Here is a 14,306-nt window from a genome sequence, read left to right on the forward strand (position 1 = left end):
ACGCTAGCTACTGCAGCCTCAGTGTGAAACAACAAAATGAAGACAATATCTTTCAGAGGAGCCTCCCGCTTATAAACATCTCTCCAGTTGTGTCAGACCCTCCTGAGACCAACCAACCTCTTTCACAGCTTAGTGGGCCACAAGGCCTGAATGTTGAACATCGGAAGCAGGGCTCAAGAGGTTTCAGAGGGGAACAGTGCCTCCAACCGGAACCCAGCAAGAGCCCATCCAGGTTCCATTTTGGCAAAGAATCTGGCTGCATTCTGCCCAGATACTGAAACTTGAGTAAGGTTAAGCCCCATAGTAAAGGACTGCACTGTGTGGTGAAGAAAAGTCTGAAGACAGCATATCCTTTCACGTTGGGACAGGACTACTGCTCAATCTTCTTAGATTTATGCTGAGCAGATGGAGCATAAAGACATGAAAAATGAAGAGTCTGGGGAGGAAGGGAGCACAAGGAGCTCAAAGTTGTGACCAAGATGTACACAGACAAATGTTCTAAGTGTTTCTGAGAACAGCACCACTGTAGAGCAATCTCAGGCTCATAATGGCTGGTGGAGAAGGGGCTGGAAGGCAATTCTCTGCCTATTGAGAATTCCAAGAAGGAATACTTCAAATCCGTCTGAAAGATGATGTCTGAAAAAACAGCTCCTTCAGGGCAAAGGCCATCAAAGGAAGTGCATTCCTAGGTTGTCAAAGATACACAGAGGCCACTGCATCTGTGGTTCAGGGGACCAGGCTGTATCTTGGCTGGCACCAGAAGGTGGTACTGTACTCGTAATGATGGTTTTGCAAGCATGCAGGATGCACGAATAGGTTATGTGAGGCTTACAGAGGGTTTGGAAAGTCATAGAGGCCTGGCAATATGTAGCAGGGTTGGTATTTCTGCAGAGAGCTCCTGAGCAGGCTATTCATGTAATTGTGAAGGTAAAGCCTAAATTGGAAGGGAAACCCCAGGATAAGGAGTTGCCAGAAATGTCAGACATCTGCTGGAGAAAGCTGTGGACACTGAGTGGAACCACACTCAAAGAGTCACACGTGCCACCTGTGATAGAGCAGGAAGAACAGAGCCATTCATGCTCATTCTAAGAGGTGATGCTACCATGAGCCTTAGATGCCAAATCTGGACTTCAGGTTGGTGTCTCTGCCCACTTTCCTTGCCCTTTCTGTTGTTCTTTGTTGCCATGGAAGTGTTTACTCTATGCCACTGTATGCTGGAATTATTAACCCGACTTTGTTATTTTACAAGGTCTTGCATCTTCCTTTCTCAAGACTTTGGCATTGTAGCAGCATTGGGACAGTTAAAAGCAGATTAGCTGAACTCCATAGTATGAGAAGAGGGTAGACTATTATGGGTTACAGTAATCTTTTTGGGCATCATGTTTATAAAGGCTGGGCTTTTGATGGTTCATTTCATTGTGAATTTATTGAATTAGGAAAACATGTATACAGAGCCTTGATGAGACACACTTTTGGATATCTCTGAGGACTACTCAAGAGAGGATTAACTGAGGCCCAAAAAAGGCTACCCTTGAACACAGGCAGCACTAGATGAAAAAGGAGAAAGGAGAAAACCAGCTATGTATCAGCTTGTCCATTTCTCTGTGCCGTGACCCACCCGGATAAGAGATGCAGACGCACATCCCTGAATCAGAAGTGTGTGAGGACCCGCCAGATGGTCCAGCGAGGGAGGGCACTTGCTGTCAAGCCTGATGGCCTGACTTGAGGACCCAAAACTGACATGCTAGAAGATGGTAACTGACTCACAGAAGCTGTCCTTTGACCTGCACACATGTGCCCATCACTCCCAACCCTGCCTGGATAAATAAATTAAAAACAACAACAAACAAAAACCAAAAGCTTTGCTTGGCTAACACAGATGCCAATTGGATGCACTGTGCCTTTAAGCTAAGTAAGCCCTTCTTGTTGTTAAAAAACAAAACAAAACAAAACAAAAAACTGTCTGTGTTATCTGAAGACATACAAAGAAAAACTGTTAGCATGTTTTTAGAAATACATTTGTGTCACACATAATTAAAAGTAATCTTAAACTGCTCAACAAATACACAAAATTTAACCTAAGAGAGGCAACAAAACACATTAGTCATAAAATGAGGGGGACAGAGAACTACAGAAGTCTTGATCATAAGTGAGCAGTAGTCTATTTTTAGTTGTTAAAACATCAACAGAAGGGCTGGAGAGATGGCTCAGCGGTTAAGAGCACTGACTGCTCTTCCAGAGGTCCTGAGTTCAATTCCCAGCAACCACATGGTGGCTCACAACCATCTGTAATGAGATCTGGTGCCCTCTTCCGGCCTGCAAGCATACATGCAGGCAGAACATTGTATACATAATAAAAAAAATAAAAAAAACAAAAACAAAAACAAACATCAACAGAAATTCTCAAATTGCCAGTATCCTATATATTGCATAGAAAATTAACAATTAACAACAGGGACAGAATCCTTGAAGTATTTGTTAACAGGATTCAAACAACATAAAAAGTGCTGGGTGTGTCAATGGCAAACTCAGTTCATGACGGATGGCAAGGATAAGGTAACTTTACGCTTCCTATGACAAGACAGGAGCTCACTTTGGATCGAATCGCTTGGATGTGCTGCTCCACTTCTTCGATGTCTTCGGTGTTTTCCAGGCGCTCGTAAGCAGCATTTCTTGTGCCTTTTATCAGATTTAAAGGTAATGCTGACATGCCGTATGCCTGAAAGGAACATGCACATGGTTTAATAAAGCTACTCAAAACTATTTTTTTTTTTTGGTTTTTTTTTTTTTTTTTTGGTTTTTCGAGACAGGGTTTCTCTGTGTAGCTTTGGCTTTGGAGCCTATCCTGGCACTCGCTCTGGAGACCAGGCTGGCCCTCGAACTCACAGCGATCCTCCTGCCTCTGCCTCCCGAGTGCTGGGATTAAAGGCATGTGCCACCAATGCCCGGCCTACTCAAAACATTTAATACACAGTTCTCAGGTTCAAAATAGTGTCCTTCAACTTGAAAGTGGGTAGTAGTGAACAAGTAAAGGTGCTCACCAAGCAACATGCTCCTATGGCCCTGATAGCATTCATCATCTCAAAATTCTTGTATTTACTCAGTTACATGAATGCAGGTATGTTTCTAAAACGAATCAGCCAGACTTTATCAGAGTGATAAGTTACAAGTTCAGACTGATCGTTAAAATAGTACAAGTTAATACAACAGCTGTACTAACAGTATAAAAATAATTTTCTCCAATTACATAGAGTAAACCTTTAGAACATATCCCTGATAGTTGATGAATAGACTAATTACCTATATACAACTTACTTAATATTCTATGTACAAATTACCAAACATTTTACTAATCTTCAAATATATTTCACTTTTGGTTGTGAGTGTAGCCTTTAATGCCCCAGATATAGTCCAACAATTAACTTCCAACATTAAAAATAAAAATACAGCCCAGCTCCATATTCTATTCCCAAACGATATTTCTTACACATCAACATAAAACTCAATGGCATTTGCTATGTGTTAGGTTTCAAACTCAGGACAAATGGCTGGGGTACATATTTAACACATCAAAGTAAACCTGGCCACCAGGTTCCCTCTGCATCCCTCAGTCCCTACCTGTGACATGACCCTCCTCACTGGCATGCCTGGCCCCCTATCCTAAAACTCTCCAGCTCGGGGGCTGGACTGCTCTTCCCTATATAATCCAATCATTTTTGTTACCCTGCTCTCTTTGCACCTTTGGGCCTCCTGGCTGCTGCTCCTGCTTCTCTCCTCCTCGCTCCCTTCCCCTCTGCCCTTCCCTTACACGGCCTGGGCTCAGGATCATGTCTACTCTGGACTCTCCCAGAGGTCTCTGCCTCTGGCTATGCTCTCCCTCATATCTAGAATAATCCTTCACCTCCATCACACCTAGACACAGTGATGTTCCCTTAAGTGGCCATTATTCAGAGATGCATTAACTCTCCATACTTAAGAAACATTGGTAACTATTACCTTGTGGTTGCAACAACGGACTCTGAACCAGACACAAGCTTATCATTTAAAATCTTTTTCATATTTCTTCTAAGCACACAACCATAAGGCCTTACTCATTCTTCCTGTAGTTAGGAAGGGGCATGAACTGGGCTCCTGCTAAACAGCTGAGTTCTTTAACATGTTAACTCCAACACTGCTTAACTAGGAATCTATTGTTTTAGTCATTATTTACAACATGCTCCCAACTCACAGTCTGCTGTCAAAGCCCAGGCTATGTACATTTTCCTGACGGTTCTGCTGGTCTGACCTAGTTCATGTCGATCTTCTATGCTGTTTCAAAGTGATCACACTCTACCCACACTGGACCATGTTATCTTCTAATCAACAGCCTTTAAGAGTCTCCAGGACTCACGAGGGTATCATGCAAAATCTTCTCACAGGAGAGGATTCTGGGAAAGTGCTTTGAGGGTCAATGCAGAAGATAAGGAGAGAAAGAACACATGGTACCCTCAACTGCTACTGTAACCACAGTGGTTCTACTCATCCATCCATTACTAAAATGCATAGATCTTCTCCAAATCTCACTTAGGGTTGCATTAGAAAGGAGTTTTACTCATTTCTTTATATGAGAGTTAGAGATCTTGTAGTGATCTTGCACTTTCATCATCTCAAAACAGTCTCAAAACACTCTAGTGACCCACTTCAAACTCTGCTATGTCACTCTTTAATACATGTAGTGCCCTCCCCAGAACGCCACTTACTGCCCTGCCTCAATTAGAAAATTCCAGCTCATTTCAAGTTAGCTTAATTACACCATGTCTGAGAAACTTCCTGATTTGCAAATGTGCCTAGCTTATAATAAACAACAATGTGTAGTTAACATTATTGGCCTGTCAAACTTAGCTAATCAGGCTTATTAGCTGGAGCTGAGTAACAGGAGCAGAGAGACTGTTTCATATGTCCAGAGAAGGTACCAATTCTTTTACCTCCTGTCTTAATCTAAAGCCTTTACTACATGACAAAGTAATCTGCCTGTGAGGACAGTACTTGCTTAAAGACCTTCAAGAGAGAGACCTCTTCACGTGGAGTTATTGTCTTACACACACTGATTTACTCCTCAGAGGAGCTGGTATGAACTACTAAGTATCGTCATGTAAAGTACTTTAGAAAATAAAAAATGCTCCTGTGGTAACAACCCGTTTTAAATGGACACCAGGGCACTGCAGCTCTCCTGGAAGTCTCACTGAAGGTAGCAAATACAAGACAGTAACCACTGGCTTGGCTACCCAGCTTTGACTTGCTTCTAAATTGCATGTTTAAGTTTCAATGATTATCAAAAATGTAACTTGAATGTTTAGATTTTAGTGAACTTGAAATAAATATTTTAAAATATTAAGGTTTCTAAATAATCTTTTGAATTTAACTTCATACTTCCGGGGAAGGGAGGGAGGTGTACAAAAGCACTTTTATTGCTTACTACTGCCCTCCAGTGGATTTCTAGGAAGTTGGCAAGTCTAACAGGATAGGAGTTTAAAATGCTTCTAGGTTAGCCCTAATTGCCTCCAATTTTTGTTTTTTCGTTTTGCTTCCAAGAATAAACCAAAGTGTTTTAAAACATGATGTATAAAGTTCAAACATTTCTTCCATCCTATTCCACTGCTCAGCTTAGAATGGAAATTTTTCTATACATGTTACTCCCTTATTTAGAATGATGTTTCTAACTCAAGCCTCTTGGATTCTTGCTAAGGGTCAACAACAAGCACATGAAGAATAAACAAACACTCCCCATGCACTATAAAGCCCATCATTCGATGGCACTCGTCATGTGACTCAGGCCTTCCTCATAAGGCCACACCCGTTTTCTCACATTCACTCTCAGTGAAGCCTGAATATGTCCTGACACTAACCATCTCATAACTGCTGAGAGACATCAGTATTCCTAGCACAATCGCAAACTCAGTCCTGGTTAAGGAAGCCACCTTCCTTGAGTTACAAACATCGCTGATATAAAATACTGAGTTTAACTGCCACCTGCATCTCTAACAGACTTACGGCACAACAGTGCATACAGACCAGAGGAGAACAAAGAAGCATTTTTCTACTTAAGGATTGCCTTAATGGTGAGACAAAAGGCAGCAAAACAATGTAAATGCACAGAGCTGTGCATTAGCAGCTTCAGAGCAGATCCCAAACATTAGAATACCCCCAAACAGATAGACTATTAGTTCTCAGTAACATGAAAAAATAATATTGCACAACATTTGTTACTACACATGGCCACTAACAACCAATCTATATTAAATGTACATAGGGTAGGATAATATATGCTTATTATTTATGAGCACATTTTTAAAGATTCCCTGATGAGCATGCAGTTAGCAATCTTGTCTCTAAGCACACCACTGGCCCTATTTTGTATGGAAATATCCAACATTTCCCCACTTGGCGGCACCAAGAAAATTTACACTGTCTACATAGATATGTATTCCCGGAGGTTTCATTTGTTAAATCTGAAAGGTATCAGATCCCCTTTCAACTTAAGCTTAAAATAATAAGCAGATTAAAATAGTTTGTCATTCCCCTAAAACTGAGTGTGTGGTTACATAGCTAATGCTTAAGACACAGTACAATGTCAGTAGCTAAGTGAAATTTAAATAATCAACTAGTTTCTAAACTAAACACATATGAAATTTACATATATAGCATTAATATTATAATAAAAATTATATACACACACTGAGATTCCCTAACAAAGTAGGTTAGGGAATTCTTGAATGTGAGATACACAGAACCTCCAATTTATTGTGTTTGAAACACACACTTGATTGATATAGAAATGACTGTAAATTCAACATAAAAATTAGCTATAAATTCTGGAACAAACATAATTTCCCAAGTAGCTGATTCTTTATATTCAGGGTCAAAGTACTCTATATCTTAATATCCCACTTTGATACCTAAATTAAAATTAAATCCCCTCCAGCTTTATAAATATCAACCATGCCTTCTTCCACACTGTATTACATAAAAGACCAATCAAGCCTTTCCATAATGAGGCTGGAAAAACTTTACAGCTTAATTGTAAACAAATACAATAATTAGTAATATTAATTACCTATTTACACTAAAGGCACTCATCTACAAATGGTTGGGTTTTTTTATTAATTTTCAAAAGAATGCATGCAGCTTCTGATTAGACTTTAATAAAGTTAAGATTACTGCCCATTTCTACTAGGGAAGCATGTGATCAGATAGCAGATGTCACATAAAAACCCATACAAACTACAAACTAACTCAGCAATAGATGCTCTCCTCCTTTCCACTGTCAATGTTGGTAATAAAATGAGCCCATCCCTGTGTTAGGTGTGAAATATTATCTCACTGGGCTTCAAGCATATTTTCAGTGCTATTGAAATGATATTTATTCTCTTTCCACATCCTCCCAGTTCCAACTAGCCATCAATTATGAATACATCTTTGACTTGCACATCTTTGAATAATTCATTTCCTACTCTTCGTGATATAATTGCTTTGTGCATGTTCTTACTTTCACAGAGAGAAGAAAGAAGTAGAAATTGCAGTTTGGTATATATAAAACTAAATATTTAGCGAAGCTAACAACAACTATTTCACAAGGAGTCAGTAGATGCTAAGACTTAGTACACTGGTTAGTTAAACCATCACACCTAATTTCTGGACTATTACTCCACCTAGATCATGAAGAAACTGAGATGATAAAGGAGATTAGGGAATTCCTGACTGTAAGATCCACAGTAAGAACCTCCATTGTGTTGTATGCTCAGCTTAAAGAAAAGCTGTAACTCCTAGGCAGTCTGAACACTAGTGACTCCCCAGAACCCTCTTCCTTGGCCTTGGGGCTCAGCAGTCCTTCCTTTCTATTCAGCAACTCCTCTGTGCCCCTTGGTTCCCAATCCTAGTATAGGTTACCCTGGTTATTTTATCACTATCTTTAAGGTCACTCTTTTGTAGTTGAGAAAAACTGCTTTAAGAATATCTCAATCCAGGGGCCGGAGAGATGGCTCAGCGGTTAAGAGCACTGACTGTTCTTCCAGGGGTCCCGAGTTCAATTCCCGGCAACCACATGGTGGCTTACAACCACCTTGAATGAGATCTGGTGCGCTCTGCTGGTGTGCAGGCCGAAGACTGTATACATAATAAGTAAAATCTTTAAAACAAAAAAAAAGAAAAAAAAAAAGAATGTCTTCTCCAACATGATCATTTGGTCATTTGGTTTAAATAAATAAATGAAAAATTTCAAAGTTTGCATTTAAAAACACAAAACATTAGTTAAACATATTTCTCTGTGGGCCAAGGAGATGGCTCAGCAGTAAAGAACACTGGCTGCTCTTGCAGAGGACCAATGTCCAATTTCCAGCACCCACACGGCAGCTCACAATTATCCATAAGTCCAGTTCCAGAACTGGTTCCTTCTTCTGGCCTCTGTAGGCACCAGTACACAAGTGGTGCACATATTTGCAGGCAACCCTCCCCCAACACACAAAAAAAGTTAGTTAATTAATTAGAAACATATTTCTCTATATCATAATACTGCTCTTGCAGGAAGCTGTCTTTCAAATGGTTGTGGTGACATCACTCATTTTCCTCCTCACTCACAAATCAGAAGTCAGTTATTACCTGACCCCTCCCCTCCAATGCTCCCACTAGTCTCTTTTTAAGGACATCTGTGTAGCAAACAGCCTTGGCAGATACAGGCAGCATGTTTCTTTGGAACAAGGGGCAGTCATGTGTACTGTTCATATTAATGATTCGGCCTCCCTGAGCCAGAATTCCTTTTCTGCAATGCATCTTGCCTCATGTTTCCTTTGGTTCTAACCACAATTGCTGGTGGAAACTGAAACCAGGGAAACCTGAACAAGACAACATCAAGTCTATGAGTGCTGCAGATTGATTACAAAGTCTTGCATCGTCTTAAGGATCCACAGAACTCTGGCATACTCCAAACAGGATGGATCCTGGCCCTTTCATGGCTCTTGACAGTGGCATTACATGTCAGTTTTGGTTTTTTTGTCCGTTTATTTCTCCTGACTAATCTTTCATCCACTGCTTATCTCATTTCCCTGTAATTAACAAAGCACTTCTAAAAACAATTCCTCTTGAACATCACAAACACCTGTGAGACTTTTTCTATTCCCATTTAATCTAGATGACACAAACTCAAGAAGGTTAAGAAACAAACTCAAAATCAGTATGACAGACCAGCCAGAGAACACTGAGTAGAGCAAGAGGCCTAACTCCTGATTGGTTCACAGTTTGTGGCTTCTTTTCAAAAGACGAATAATTAACATGCTATAAACATACTCTGTGAGGTAGACCATAACCACCCACTAGTAGCAGATGGCAAACTCCTTATGCATAATACATTAAAACATAGAAAACTAAAGTGAATTAAAAAAAAAACTAAGTACCTAAATAAGCACCTCAGCACCTCAAGATATTAAAATGTATGTTTCTTAGACTATTTTTTAAAATTATCTTTGTGTGTGTGTATGTGTGTGTGTGTGTGTGTGTGTGTATTTGGACATGTGTGTGTATAATTAGTGGGAGTTGGTTCTCTCCATCATGTGGGTTCCAGAAATCAAACTCAGAATGTTACTCTTGGTGGCAGACACCTTTACCCACTAAACAATCTTGCCACCCCAAGGTATGTATGTATTAAATATGATTGATCATGTAACATAACTTGATTCTGCTACTATATAGTAACAGTCAATTTCTTTTATGCCGAAAGAAAGACATCCAAAAATGTTTCCAAAAGAACAGTATTTCCCATCTTTATAAGAATCAAGAATGCTCTATGCATAATTCCATTAATCTTAAGAGCTTTCAGATCATTTAGATTCTGCCTATGCAGTCCAGTGGGGAAGGATAAGAAAGAGCATTGAGTATGGCCCCTTCCTTCTTAATTTGACCAAACCAAAGAGCAGTCTGTATATGTAGCAATCATTTACCAGGCCTGCTATTTCCAGAAAAAACCTGAACAAAATCAAAAAGTTAGAAAATTCAGCACCAGGAACTATATACCAGAGGACCGTCAGCATCTGACTGTAAAAGCACATGCCCCCACAGAACAAATCTATGAGCTGGTAATATACTGGCCTACGTGTAGTTCAGGGCTCTGGCACATACCAACACTAACTCCACTACTGTACTGGGTAGAACTAGTTGCAATTCACAAGTTACAAGATTCATTTCTCAGTGTTCATTTTGCAAACAGGTCATTGTGACCAACGTCTCATCCTCTCAAGTAGGGAAATGAAGAGAGAACTAAGAAACTGAAGAGGAAAGGACAGTGAGTAGATGACTGGAGAACAAAACTGCTGCAGAGGGTGATGCTGTAACAGCTCAGATAGTCCCATTGCACTTACTGTGTATGTTATGGCTGCCAACATGCCAATCAGGGTCAGAGAGCTAATGGAAAATGACAGCGCAGCTAAACCATCTGTGGAAAATGAAAAAAACACTGTTAATGTACATTCTTACTACTCTAATGTTTATATTTATTATAGCAATATAAAATAGATAAGTCAAGCTCCTTTAGGCATTATGAAGGAATAAAACAAATATATACTACTGGGCCCTTCAAGGGCTAATCCTGTTCAGAGAGGAATTTCTAATGGGTTCTTTATAAATTGATCTTCACACAATCCTTTAGATCAGCTAAGGATTCCTTTCCTCCACCTTTTAAAATAAAGAAGAAAAATTCGTTTAATTGTTGGACCTAAAAAGAAGTCAGTAAAGTATCAGAGGCATAAAAAGATGACGATAAGATTGCCTGGACGTTTAATTTTGTGCTCCTTGTGTGTCTTGAGGTGTGTGAAGATGGAGACGCAATGTCAGACTGGGTGTCTTCCTCTGCTGCTCTCCACTTGGGTCTTTCAGTGAACCTGAAGTTCACCAGTTCATCTAGACTTACCAGCCAGCAAGTCTGGGGGCTCCCCCACTGGTCTCCAGCTATTTGTGGTAAAGTTACAGATCTTTTACGCTGGTGGCAAGGATTCATACTCAGGCCTTCATGATTGCACAACCTTTGCCCACCGAGGTCTCATCTCCCCAGCCCAGGCCTGGACTTCTTTGTAAGACTACATAGGAACACTCGTCCTTCCTGCCTTCCCTTAGTCTTGATAATTTGAGGTTAATTTTTCTTTAATCTAAAATCTTTAGAGTTTATTTCTTTTTTCAAGATTTATTTCTAAATTTATTGTTTTGAGAATTTCATATGAGTACTGTATTTACATCATTTCCACCTGACCCTCCAATTGTGTGTATGCCTCCAGCCTTCAAACCTATTCAAGTTCTGATTTCTTCTATCCTTATGCACATATACAGGCAGGTGTTGCAGCTCATTTAGTGTTGCTCTTGTGTACATGTATTTAGGGATGACCTCTTGGAACTGGATTACCTAGTGGGGGCTCATTCCTCGAGAACGATTCTATTTCAGGAAGCAGCTACTCATTCCCTAGCTTTTCATCTGTGGGTGGGCCTTGTGAAATTCCCCTAATGCACTGTCACATCAGCTAGCACTGTCACTGTGGAGGGTTTGTTTTGGCAAGCGTGGAGTTGAGATGTCACGTATGCAGCATCCCTGTCATGTGTAAAGAAGACAACGAGCATCAAGTGTCCAGGTCCTCTGGCTCTTCCACACCTTCCACCCTTCCTCAGTGGTGTGCCCTGAGCCTTGGGTGTAGCGGTTGCACCCTAACTGAGGGAGAAAGGAGAATAACATGGAGGGACAGGAAGGAAGAAAGGACAGAGAAATAACACTACGCACATTTCATTTTTGAACCTGAGAGGATCAGCGTGTACACTTGGCAGGAAAAGCAAAGCAAACATTGAGTCAAAATTATATTGAAATTCAACCTAAAGATTGGGAATAATATCGGTACTATCTGGAGATAGTGGTGTGCACCTATGTCCTCAGTATGGGGAGAAGCATGAAATGAAGAGCCGGAGGCCATTCCGGGCTACATGAGGAGGTGAGAGCATGTGCTGATTTTTGGCAGCTTGACTCAAGCTAGAGTTGTCTGGGAAGAAGGAATGCCAACTGAGAAAATGCCTCTACCAGCCTGCCCTGTAAGCAAGTCAGTACGGCATTGTCTTCATTAAAGATTGATGTTGGAGGGCCCAGGCTACGGTGGGTTGTGGCACCCCTGGGCAGGTGGTCCTGGTAAGAAAGAAATCAGACTGAGCAAACCATGGTGAGCAGGCCAGGAAGCAGCATTCCTCCACAGTTTATGTTCTACTTCCTGCCTTGAGTTCTTAGCTGCCCCAGGTACCTACTTATACATAGTACTGGCACAGATGTGGCAGGCATACAAAAATACACACACACAAATACAACTTTTTAAAACAAGATTTTATCAAATTAATGTCAACTTTTTTTTTTTGATTGTCACGAAAGAAACAACAAAACTGTTCATAATACCAAGGTAGGTCTGGCATCCAGCTCACAGCTATTCTAATAAAGTGGAGTATTACACTAACATATTTAGACTAGCAAAAAATTGGTATTACTAATAATCAAAATGATTTGACCAAAGAATTCAGTTAATCATTAAGAATTACTCCTATATGTTTAGGCTAGCTAGATGTTTCAGCATGTTAAAGTATTGGGCACATAAAACTGATGTAGACCTCCTCATTTAAGTAAAAAATGGTGAAGTTAAGTTCTTAGGAAAATAAAAACTCGCTAATTTTCATAAGTTCCCAAAGAATACAAAATATGAATTACTTGGAAACTGTTTTCAATACTTACGACTACTTCCAAGTTCTTCAAACAGGAACTTCACCTTTTCCCACTCTGTGGAATTTTTGTTGCTGGGAAGATTCAGTGGCACAAAAGCACTGCAAAGGAGACAATAACTTCAAAAATAAGTTAAAGAAAAGAAAAGGGTTTGACACTCAATTTTCAATAGGCTTTTTAAAAGAAAATCAATTCTTCTTCCAAATACTATCCCTGTATCAGACACAGAGGTATAAGGAGTTTCTTATACCTCTTATATATAAAAAAGGACTACTTATATAATAGCCTAGTTATTTTAGCATAACTTTTTTTAATGGCCCACAAAGTGTATTTTGAATATTTTAGTCAGTAATAATAACTCTATGAGCATAGAAAAAAAGTAGCACATATTTGTTCTCACCCACCATATAACAAAACCTCAATGTTGAATTAGCAGAAAGTAAATGCATATAATTATTTCAATATATTTATATGTAGAACTAAAATAAAATGCATCAAAATAAACAGTAAATATCATACAGTGAACCTAGAGATAGCTTTTTGTTTTTCTTCTTTTCAGTATCTTTTAAAATCCTACCCAATACAAATAACAAACACATTTTTCTTTTGTTTTGTAATCTACAAGTGAGAAGAACACACTGAAACAGAAACACCACTACAAAAGCTTACACTTAGAAAAAATGGAAAACAGAACAGAGAATTTATTTTCTAGGCCAGAACAATAAACCAAGACATCAAGACATTAAGGTAAAAAGCAAATGTCTCTGAGAGAACATGAATGGGAAATCAATATAAAGAATAAAAAATAACTTTTATACCTCCTCCCTAAACTAGTTTAATTATAAGAAAAGCAGTAGGATGTATCTGATTTTTTACAAAAGAAATAATGAATATATGTTGAATTCAATATATATAAATGAATATATGCTGGTATGTTAAGGTATCTGTATTGAAAACATTTTCCAAAAACAGCAATTATTTTGGAACTTTAGTTTTAAACACCTTTATTCCAGTTCCTATAAGGATGAATGTAATGCATATATCAGGTTATTTGATTCCTAACAGGTTAGCTACACATGTAGGTCAGTGGTACAGTGTTTATCAAGGTTTGTCTAGCATACCAAGGCCATGAGTTCAATTCCCATCTTGTGGAGGGCAATTCGAACTACTCACATAGCCTTAAGTCTTCTTAATCTTGGAGACTTTAATTCTCATCACGTTTAGAAAGAAAAGTGAATACTCAACAGCACAAGCATAAATGTAAAAAGCTCATTTATTGTCCAGCAATAAAATCAAACAGAAGCAGGCTAACTTCTATATACTATATATCAATAGTATTAATTTAACTATTAAGATTTAATTAACAGAAAAATAAGCAAGAAAGGACTACTTATATAATAGCCTAGTTATTTTAGCATAACTTTTTCTTAACGGCCCACAAAATGTATTTTGAATATTTTAGTCAATAATAATCACTCTATGAGCATAGAAAAAAAATTTATAAAAAAAGTTCATTTAGCTACTATTAAAAGATATATTTCAAATA

General features: G+C 39.1%; 1 protein-coding gene across 1 annotated transcript in view; it reads right to left on the reverse strand.

Annotated features, from left to right (window-relative positions):
* The window catches only part of Lmbrd1 (LMBR1 domain containing 1), an 85,827-nt gene that overhangs the window by 36,869 nt on the left and 34,652 nt on the right, over positions 1-14,306 (reverse strand). Inside the window, exons 6-8 of the mRNA XM_027392822.2 lie at positions 12,773-12,861; positions 10,386-10,459; positions 2,594-2,719 (exon numbers count right to left, since the gene is read on the reverse strand). Coding sequence (XP_027248623.1) covers positions 2,594-2,719; positions 10,386-10,459; positions 12,773-12,861 — 289 coding nt within the window. The remainder of the gene's footprint in view (positions 1-2,593; positions 2,720-10,385; positions 10,460-12,772; positions 12,862-14,306) is intronic.

This window comes from Cricetulus griseus (genome assembly GCF_003668045.3).
Source record: "Cricetulus griseus strain 17A/GY chromosome 1 unlocalized genomic scaffold, alternate assembly CriGri-PICRH-1.0 chr1_1, whole genome shotgun sequence".
In the NCBI taxonomy this organism is placed as follows: Eukaryota; Metazoa; Chordata; class Mammalia; order Rodentia; family Cricetidae; genus Cricetulus; species Cricetulus griseus.